This window comes from Anopheles coluzzii, chromosome 2 (assembly GCF_943734685.1).
Source record: "Anopheles coluzzii chromosome 2, AcolN3, whole genome shotgun sequence".
Lineage (NCBI taxonomy): Eukaryota > Metazoa > Arthropoda > Insecta > Diptera > Culicidae > Anopheles > Anopheles coluzzii.
This window is the reverse complement of record NC_064670.1, coordinates 60313177-60324298: the sequence shown is the minus strand read 5'-3', so window position 1 is coordinate 60324298 and position 11122 is coordinate 60313177. Positions and strand designations below refer to the sequence as shown.

Genomic DNA, 11122 nt, shown 5'->3' with positions numbered 1-11122 from the left:
TTGCGCTTTTTTGGTTTGATTTGTGAAAATGCAACTTCATCGCCGCAATGTTTGTTAACGGCATTTTTAGGCGCCACAACAGCTCGCGAGCATTGACCACACGCGAGAATGAGATAGCGCTAGGGAGGGAAAGAGCACGGACGATGGCTGACAGCGATTGGCCGTCTGACACACCAACACATCGATAGCTGTCACAGCGCGCTCAGGCGAGGGGAATGAGGCGGAGCCAGGGACGGGCAGCTCGACGAGCTGCTCGACAAATTTGCCGTTGGAGAGAAAAAGAGGGCATGATAAAATTCTCAGAACTCCATGATTTCTTCCGTCGCTTTGCGCAGCGGGTGGGTTTCAGAGATCAAGACCAGCAAGGGTTGAATTTTTTTCTACTGTCTCACGAAACATAGCATAGTTAGATGAAAGACCGGCAACATTGAAATATAAAATCTCTCTGAACCGCCCTAATTCCACCCCTCCCTGCTATTGAGAAAGTTACATTCGTCTCTCTGCCTGTTTTTTAAACAGCGGGCATTCATAGCTATTGGCCGCATGTTGTCCCTGTAGTTTCAGGTTCCTGGATGTGTTAGCCAAAACACAATTTACACACTTTAGGATGGACGAGGTGCAATCCGACGTTCGGTGCTCGCCACTGCACTTTGAACACGCTTCCTTATTTTGGCAGTCAGTGCTTTTATGGCTAAATTGACCACATTTAAAGCAGCGCATAACGTGAATGGACCTAGAAATTTTACACCGATCAAATCCAATATTGATTTTATCAAGTTTTGCCAGACACTTATCAGTTTCATGGTCGATTTCCAAAACCACATTATGTTTCTGGTACTTGTAGATCTTACTCTCAAACATTCCAATTACATTCACCTGTTTCCAGGGAATTCCCCCATTTTGAGATTTCAAAAGATCTACTAAGTCAGAAGAAGAATATTTTTCACTCATTCCAATTATTTTAACGCGTGCCATAGGTAAGGATGTCGAATAGTCGTCTCCTAAAATGTCTTCTACTTCTTTTCTAATGCTTTCTAAATTCGCCAGAGCAGGACATTGTGCATATACTTGACCGTCTCGGCCGTTGCGGAATTCCGACAATTGCTGCTTCCTCGGATCCAATCTGGCGCGAAGGTCAGCTCTTGTCTTATCGCAAGACCTTAGGAACAATAACCAGTGTTTTTTTATTTTCTTTATTTTTTCCCATGGGCACCTTCACATCGTTAATTTTCTTAATTTTGGGAGTAACTTTATTGTTTCCCTCGTCAAATCTATTAATAATAGTTTGAACATTGCTGTCTCCACTATTTGTCCTTTTTCTTTTTTTCGTTACTGTAGCCCATGTTTCTAAATTTACATCCTGCACTGTTTTGCTGGTTTGCGGAGTGTCAGAAGTTGCACGCAAGGCCGCCTTCGACATTTTTGAGGCTTCTATAGCACTTAATGTTTCGCGCAAAGTTGTTTCCAACTTAAGCTCTACTTGCGCGCAAAGCTCAGTTTTGAGAGTCTCGATTCCTCTCTCTAAAGCGCTAGAAATCCACACGCTCACATTGGCTTCAAAATCCCTCAGTGTTTGTGCAAGCAAATCATTTGCTTGCAATCTAAACAAATGTCACACATATATACGACATTGCGGTTCTCATTAATTAGTTTGACCGCAGGCTTGTTGAGTGTGGGTGTAATACACCGACGGTGAAAAATAAACCCACAACTCCCTGAACAAATTATCGGGTCATCGCTGGTTCCCACCACGGCGGAGCATTTTAAACACTCCATGCCGTGTAAAAAACAAATACGGGCGAAGTCTTATAGAAGTGTGTTTTTTTTTTCGCTTACCTGGTTTCAAACGCCGGCCAAAAGCGACACAAACACTACTATACTAATATGCTACTCTACGTATCTCCCGGTGTCACACATACATGGATAAAAAAACGGTACAAACACTTATCTACACAACAAGGATCGGTTACTGCCACTAACGGCGAGACGCTGTTGACCGCACCAATCTTTTGTTTTTTTTACAGTCACTTTTACATTTGCAAAACACACTGACACCGAGAGCATCCACGAACATTTATCTACACACGTATCTAAAAATTTGAGCACTTAGCTCTATTTTACACAACTTATTTCACGTCACAACACAGAGCTAAACAGGTCACGAACTGCACTCATTATCCTCAACATTTGATGAGTTTTCTGAACAGTATGTGGCATGGGTTATTTCCAATGCATCACCAGTAGCGCTAAAGCTTACAGAGATAGAAAAAGCCTCAAAAGCCGATGGAACTATTCAAGCGGTTCGTCAGGGAATCGAAAAGAATGAATGGACCGAAGATACTTCGACATTCAAAATATTTTCTACTGAACTATGCTTTGCTAACAATATACTGTTGCGAGGAAACAGAATAGTTATGCCTGCTTCATTAAGAGAAAGGACCTTACATCTAGCCCATGAAGGTCACCCAGGTATGAGCATTATGAAACAGCGATTAAGGGCCAAAGTATGGTGGCCAAAACTTGATTTACAAGTAGAACAATACGTCAGGAATTGCCGGGGATGTATGCTGGTCTCTGCAGCGCCCGTTCCAGAACCAATGAAGCGAAGAGAATTGCCATCAGCACCATGGCAACACGTGGCCATTGATTTTCTAGGACCTCTCCCATCAGGCCATTCGTTGTTAGTAGTAGTCGATTATTTCAGTCGCTACATAGAAGTAGAAATTATGAAAAAGACGGATTCTATACAGACTATAGGACGGTTAAATTCAATTTTTGCACGATTCGGACTACCTCTATCTATTACTGCAGATAATGGGCCGCAGTTCTCAAGCGAAGAGTTCCTACAGTTTTGCACCACCAATAACATTAAATTGATCAGTACCACCCCATACTGGCCGCAACAAAATGGTGAAGTCGAAAGACAAAACCGATCCCTTCTTAAACGACTTGTCATCAGTCAATCAATGAATGCAAATTGGATCGAAGAGCTTAACAAATACCTATTAATGTATCGATCTTCTCCTCATTCAGTCACTAAGAAAACACCGTCGGAGATGCTTTTTAATTATAACATAAGAGATAAATTACCATCTATATTTAATCCAATAGTTGAACATGAAGAAGTGGCAGACAGAGATAAGGAAGCTAAACACAAAGGTAAAATGTATTCAAATAAACGAAGAAACGCAAAAGTTAGCTCAATATGCCCGGGTGACGAAGTTCTGGTCAAACGAATGCGTAAAACCAACAAACTATCATCTAACTTTGGGACAAAAGTTTTTAAGGTGGTTGAAAGGAAAGGAGGAGATGTGTTAATAGCATCAAAAGAATCCGGTTTGAAATACCGGAGGCACGTATCTCATTTGCTTAAAGTTCCTACAGAAGAAGGTAACCCCCTTGCACCAGAATCAGTAGACAACGGAATGGTAGATCCAAATAACAAAGAAAAGAATGTTACTTGCAAAGATACCACAAGCAAATTAACTGATAGAAGTCTTAGCTATAAGCCAAGTAATGAGACCACAAGATCTAAAAGAACTATTCAAAAACCAAATTACTTGAACGACTACATTAGCAGTTAGAAATCCATTAGTTAGTAAACAATACATTATCTATAAAAAAAGGAAAGTGAATGTAGTATAGCAACCTTATAGATACGTTATATATATAAACCTTGTTATGTTGCTTGACAGATGAAAGATGGAAAAACAATAAAGAGCAATCGCATGTGGAACTACGAGGAGTCAAGACGTGCATTATCACGATACTACACGTACATTTTCATCCGCTGCGGCTACAAAATCCATGCATTTTCGATCTCGCTACCTGAGAGACAACACAACTATCGGATTGGCACCACCATCTTTGCGATCGGCTCTGCTGTTGGGGGTATTAAAAAGACACACGATCTAAGCAAACGTGCGTATGATATGTTGCACATATATTTCCAATTCAGCTAGCGGACGCAAGTGGAAACAACATTTTGAATTGAATCCATACAAAAGAGGATTCTGGATTTGTTTATTACGGTGCGCGTATGATGCTGCACCTGTCCGTCCAGAGTCTGGTGGCTTGTTGGTTTGGAGTAGTTATCATGACGCCGATTGACCGGCAATGCCTTGGAATGGGTTCGGATCGGTAGGTTCATGTTTTGATCGAGTGCATTCCGTCGCGTCACAGCGGAAGACCAGGCAGCACCAAAGTCAAAACAAAAACCTTCCCCGAGTGTGGACTGCTATGCTAAGTTCTTCTTCTTATTATTATTCTTATTATTGGCGTAATGGCCAACGCGATCATGCCGGTCTTTTCAGGACTTGAGTACCACGTAGCCAGATAGTCAGCCGTTGCTACGGCGGACGGTTCATACGCGATTAGAACCCACGACGGGCATGCAGATGTCCGGAATGATGGCGGTGCCGCGGGCCCGCTCCTATCCAGTGTGCCTGCCACACTGTCTCCTACCCGGTGCATACGCAGCAGGCAGGGGGAAGGATGCATCTCCGCAGAAAAAAAAACACCGTCATGAACCAGCGGTGGATCTAAAGGTAGGCGGACTAGGCGGTCACCGAAGATCTCTAGGCTGTAGTATGCCGTATGTCTACAAGTGGACAGATTATTAGCGACAAGGGCCCCCGGAAAGATGGTCTTTAGGGCTCCGTGGCTGGAGAACCATTTGCACCTCCCCTCCCCCCATGGCGACAACAATTTTAGGGCCTGTGACCGATGATCGTAGGGGTCCCATGGCCACCCCCCCCCCCCCCATCCGCTGGCAAATTAAGTATACTGTTCAATCTTCCAACAGCTGTGTGTCAGTACCCCCTCCTCAGGGGCCTCAATTCGTCTTTCCGCCTTGAACACCTTCCTTTCTTTGACCGATGGATCATAACATTCCGGAAGAAATTACATTTGGCGACAGTTTTGCATACACACGCACACTCACAATCATGCGCAGGATGCTTAGCATATCTATGTAATACACAACAGACGAAAGCAAAAGCTTAGTGTTAGAAACGTGTTAGAGCGAATTAGGGTTCTGCGCGTTACACATCAAACCCTCCATCGTGCGCTAGCGATTCCGTAATCATTTTTACATTGCATCGATTAAACTCATTGCGCTTTTTTGGTTTGATTTGTGAAAATGCAACTTCATCGCCGCAATGTTTGTTAACGGCATTTTTAGGCGCCACAACAGCTCGCGAGCATTGACCACACGCGAGAATGAGATAGCGCTAGGGAGGGAAAGAGCACGGACGATGGCTGACAGCGATTGGCCGTCTGACACACCAACACATCGATAGCTGTCACAGCGCGCTCAGGCGAGGGGAATGAGGCGGAGCCAGGGACGGGCAGCTCGACGAGCTGCTCGACAAATTTGCCGTTGGAGAGAAAAAGAGGGCATGATAAAATTCTCAGAACTCCATGATTTCTTCCGTCGCTTTGCGCAGCGGGTGGGTTTCAGAGATCAAGACCAGCAAGGGTTGAATTTTTTTCTACTGTCTCACGAAACATAGCATAGTTAGATGAAAGACCGGCAACATTGAAATATAAAATCTCTCTGAACCGCCCTAATTCCACCCCTCCCTGCTATTGAGAAAGTTACATTCGTCTCTCTGCCTGTTTTTTAAACAGCGGGCATTCATAGCTATTGGCCGCATGTTGTCCCTGTAGTTTCAGGTTCCTGGATGTGTTAGCCAAAACACAATTTACACACTTTAGGATGGACGAGGTGCAATCCGACGTTCGGTGCTCGCCACTGCACTTTGAACACGCTTCCTTATTTTGGCAGTCAGTGCTTTTATGGCTAAATTGACCACATTTAAAGCAGCGCATAACGTGAATGGACCTAGAAATTTTACACCGATCAAATCCAATATTGATTTTATCAAGTTTTGCCAGACACTTATCAGTTTCATGGTCGATTTCCAAAACCACATTATGTTTCTGGTACTTGTAGATCTTACTCTCAAACATTCCAATTACATTCACCTGTTTCCAGGGAATTCCCCCATTTTGAGATTTCAAAAGATCTACTAAGTCAGAAGAAGAATATTTTTCACTCATTCCAATTATTTTAACGCGTGCCATAGGTAAGGATGTCGAATAGTCGTCTCCTAAAATGTCTTCTACTTCTTTTCTAATGCTTTCTAAATTCGCCAGAGCAGGACATTGTGCATATACTTGACCGTCTCGGCCGTTGCGGAATTCCGACAATTGCTGCTTCCTCGGATCCAATCTGGCGCGAAGGTCAGCTCTTGTCTTATCGCAAGACTGCACCACCTTAGGAACAATAACCAGTGTTTTTTTTATTTTCTTTATTTTTTCCCATGGGCACCTTCACATCGTTAATTTTCTTAATTTTGGGAGTAACTTTATTGTTTCCCTCGTCAAATCTATTAATAATAGTTTGAACATTGCTGTCTCCACTATTTGTCCTTTTTCTTTTTTTCGTTACTGTAGCCCATGTTTCTAAATTTACATCCTGCACTGTTTTGCTGGTTTGCGGAGTGTCAGAAGTTGCACGCAAGGCCGCCTTCGACATTTTTGAGGCTTCTATAGCACTTAATGTTTCGCGCAAAGTTGTTTCCAACTTAAGCTCTACTTGCGCGCAAAGCTCAGTTTTGAGAGTCTCGATTCCTCTCTCTAAAGCGCTAGAAATCCACACGCTCACATTGGCTTCAAAATCCCTCAGTGTTTGTGCAAGCAAATCATTTGATTTAGTTGCATCAGTATCCATATGAACCAAGCCCGCGCTTTGATCTAAACAAATGTCACACATATATACGACATTGCGGTTCTCATTAATTAGTGTGACCGCAGGCTTGTTGAGTGTGGGTGTAATACACCGACGGTGAAAAATAAACCCACAACTCCCTGAACAAATTATCGGGTCATCGCTGGTTCCCACCACGGCGGAGCATTTTAAACACTCCATGCCGTGTAAAAAACAAATACGGGCGAAGTCTTATAGAAGTGTGTTTTTTTTTTTCGCTTACCTGGTTTCAAACGCCGGCCAAAAGCGACACAAACACTACTATACTAATATGCTACTCTACGTATCTCCCGGTGTCACACATACATGGATAAAAAAACGGTACAAACACTTATCTACACAACAAGGATCGGTTACTGCCACCAACGGCGGAACGCTGTTGACCGCACCAATCTTTTGTTTTTTTAACAAGGTCACTTTTACCTTTGCAAAACACACTGACACCGAGAGCATCCACGAACATTTATCTACACACGTATCTAAAAATTTGAGCACTTAGCTCTATTTTACACAACTTATTTCACGTCACAACACAGAGCTAAACAGTCACGAACTGCACTCATTATCCTCAACATTTGATGAGTTTTCTGAACAGTATGTGGCATGGGTTATTTCCAATGCATCACCAGTAGCGCTAAAGCTTACAGAGATAGAAAAAGCCTCAAAAGCCGATGGAACTATTCAAGCGGTTTGTCAGGGAATCGAAAAGAATGAATGGACCGAAGATACTTCGACATTCAAAATATTTTCTACTGAACTATGCTTTGCTAACAATATACTGTTGCGAGGAAACAGAATAGTTATGCCTGCTTCATTAAGAGAAAGGACCTTACATCTAGCCCATGAAGGTCACCCAGGTATGAGCATTATGAAACAGCGATTAAGGGCCAAAGTATGGTGGCCAAAACTTGATTTACAAGTAGAACAATACGTCAGGAATTGCCGGGGATGTATGCTGGTCTCTGCAGCGCCCGTTCCAGAACCAATGAAGCGAAGAGAATTGCCATCAGCACCATGGCAACACGTGGCCATTGATTTTCTAGGACCTCTCCCATCATGCCATTCGTTGTTAGTAGTAGTCGATTATTTCAGTCGCTACATAGAAGTAGAAATTATTGAAAAGACGGATTCTATACAGACTATAGGACGGTTAAATTCAATTTTTGCACGATTCGGACTACCTCTATCTATTACTGCAGATAATGGGCCGCAGTTCTCAAGCGAAGAGTTCCTACAGTTTTGCACCACCAATAACATTAAATTGATCAGTACCACCCCATACTGGCCGCAACAAAATGGTGAAGTCGAAAGACAAAACCGATCCCTTCTTAAACGACTTGTCATCAGTCAATCAATGAATGCAAATTGGATCGAAGAGCTTAACAAATACCTATTAATGTATCGATCTTCTCCTCATTCAGTCACTAAGAAAACACCGTCGGAGATGCTTTTTAATTATAACATAAGAGATAAATTACCATCTATATTCAATCCAATAGTTGAACATGAAGAAGTGGCAGACAGAGATAAGGAAGCTAAACACAAAGGTAAAATGTATTCAGATAAACGAAGAAACGCAAAAGTTAGCTCAATATGCCCGGGTGACGAAGTTCTGGTCAAACGAATGCGTAAAACCAACAAACTATCATCTAACTTTGGGACAAAAGTTTTTAAGGTGGTTGAAAGGAAAGGAGGAGATGTGTTAATAGCATCAAAAGAATCCGGTTTGAAATACCGGAGGCACGTATCTCATTTGCTTAAAGTTCCTACAGAAGAAGGTAACCCCCTTGCACCAGAATCAGTAGACAACGGAATGGTAGATCCAAATAACAAAGAAAAGAATGTTACTTGCAAAGATACCACAAGCAAATTAACTGATAGAAGTCTTAGCTATAAGCCAAGTAATGAGACCACAAGATCTAAAAGAACTATTCAAAAACCAAATTACTTGAACGACTATATTAGCAGTTAGAAATCCATTAGTTAGTAAACAATACATTATCTATAAAAAAAGGAAAGTGAATGTAGTATAGCAACCTTATAGATACGTTATATATAAACCTTGTTATGTTGCTTGACAGATGAAAGATGGAAAAACAATAAAGAGCAATCGCATGTGGAACTACGAGGAGTCAAGACGTGCATTATCACGATACTACACGTACATTTTCATCCGCTGCGGCTACAAAATCCATGCATTTTCGATCTCGCTACCTGAGAGACAACACAACTATCGGATTGGCACCACCATCTTTGCGATCGGCTCTGCTGTTGGGGGTATTAAAAAGACACACGATCTAAGCAAACGTGCGTATGATATGTTGCACATATATTTCCAATTCAGCTAGCGGACGCAAGTGGAAACAACATTTTGAATTGAATCCATACAAAAGAGGATTCTGGATTTGTTTATTACGGTGCGCGTATGATGCTGCACCTGTCCGTCCAGAGTCTGGTGGCTTGTTGGTTTGGAGTAGTTATCATGACGCCGATTGACCGGCAATGCCTTGGAATGGGTTCGGATCGGTAGGTTCATGTTTTGATCGAGTGCATTCCGTCGCGTCACAGCGGAAGACCAGGCAGCACCAAAGTCAAAACAAAAACCTTCCCCGAGTGTGGACTGCTATGCTAAGTTCTTCTTCTTATTATTATTCTTATTATTGGCGTAATGGCCAACGCGATCATGCCGGTCTTTTCAGGACTTGAGTACCACGTAGCCAGATAGTCAGCCGTTGCTACGGCGGACGGTTCATACGCGATTAGAACCCACGACGGGCATGCAGATGTCCGGAATGATGGCGGTGCCGCGGGCCCGCTCCTATCCAGTGTGCCTGCCACACTGTCTCCTACCCGGTGCATACGCAGCAGGCAGGGGGAAGGATGCATCTCCGCAGAAAAAAAAACACCGTCATGAACCAGCGGTGGATCTAAAGGTAGGCGGACTAGGCGGTCACCGAAGATCTCTAGGCTGTAGTATGCCGTATGTCTACAAGTGGACAGATTATTAGCGACAAGGGCCCCCGGAAAGATGGTCTTTAGGGCTCCGTGGCTGGAGAACCATTTGCACCTCCCCTCCCCCCATGGCGACAACAATTTTAGGGCCTGTGACCGATGATCGTAGGGGTCCCATGGCCACCCCCCCCCCCATCCGCTGGCAAATTAAGTATACTGTTCAATCTTCCAACAGCTGTGTGTCAGTACCCCCTCCTCAGGGGCCTCAATTCGTCTTTCCGCCTTGAACACCTTCCTTTCTTTGACCGATGGATCATAACATTCCGGAAGAAATTACATTTGGCGACAGTTTTGCATACACACGCACACTCACAATCATGCGCAGGATGCTTAGCATATCTATGTAATACACAACAGACGAAAGCAAAAGCTTAGTGTTAGAAACGTGTTAGAGCGAATTAGGGTTCTGCGCGTTACACATCAAACCCTCCATCGTGCGCTAGCGATTCCGTAGTCATTTTTACATTGCATCGATTAAACTCATTGCGCTTTTTTGGTTTGATTTGTAAAAATGCAACTTCATCGCCGCAATGTGTATAAACGGTTTTTTAAGCGCCACAGCAATTCATGAGCATTGTCCACACGCGAGAAAGAGATAGCGCTATGGAGGGAAAAAGCACGTACGACGGCTGACAGCGATTGGCCGTCTGACGCACCAACACATCCAAACCTTCGACAGCGCGCTCAGGCGTGGGGTATGAGGCGGAGCCAGGGACGGGTAGCTCGACGAGCTGCTCGACAAATTTGCCGTAGGAGGGAAAAAGAAGGCATGAGAAAATGCGCGAAAGGGAATGATTTCTTCCGTCGCTTTGCACAGGGGGGGTGTACACTTTCCTATTCAAATTTCCTCCAAACTAGTTAATTTGGCCCGGTTGCAGGGTTTCGCAACAGAACCTAAGACGTGTATACTGACTGCAGGGCACATTTAACTGTTTTCATGCAAACATGTAGATATCCTATCCACCCAATTCTTATCCCGGTTTATAGCCCTTCCATATTTTTGACTTATTTACTAATGTTAGTGTTTCCATTACATTAGCAATCGTGGTCCACTTTCTTTTTCAGTATGTTTGACTATCGGCTGGACTCGTGGTGCAGTCGTCCACTCGTTCGACTTAACAACATGCCTATCATGGGTTTAAGTTCCAGTATGACTGCCTATTTACCTGTTATGGGTCATCAAAAAGTCACTAAAAACCAAGCCCCGGTGTGGCACAGGCAGACCTTGGCCGACAACGGTTGTTGTGGCAAAGAAGAAGATGTTTGACTACTATATTATACTATTAAATGTCATGACATATGGGTCCAAATTTTCCTTCCACAGGGCTCACTGTCACG

At 43.4% G+C, this 11122-nt stretch overlaps 1 protein-coding gene across 1 annotated transcript; it reads left to right on the top strand.

Moving 5' to 3' along the window:
- Positions 1–2200: 2200 nt before the first annotated feature.
- Positions 2201–8746, top strand: LOC125906443 (uncharacterized protein K02A2.6-like). The gene is made up of 2 exons (XM_049605249.1): positions 2201–3159; positions 8320–8746. The coding sequence occupies exons 1-2, from the start codon at positions 2415–2417 to the stop codon at positions 8742–8744; spliced, it is 1170 nt and encodes a 389-aa protein (XP_049461206.1). The 5' UTR covers positions 2201–2414; the 3' UTR covers positions 8745–8746.
- The last annotated feature ends 2376 nt before the right edge of the window (positions 8747–11122 follow it).

Excerpts from the sequence above, each read along its gene's own strand:
- LOC125906443 (XM_049605249.1), top strand. The coding sequence starts at position 2,415 with ATGCCTGCTTCATTAAGAGAAAGGACCTTACATCTAGCCCATGAAGGT. Across the intron at positions 3,160-8,319 it reads TAAGGAAGCTAAACACAAAG|GTAAAATGTATTCAGATAAA; the intron begins GTAAAATGTATT and ends CTAAACACAAAG.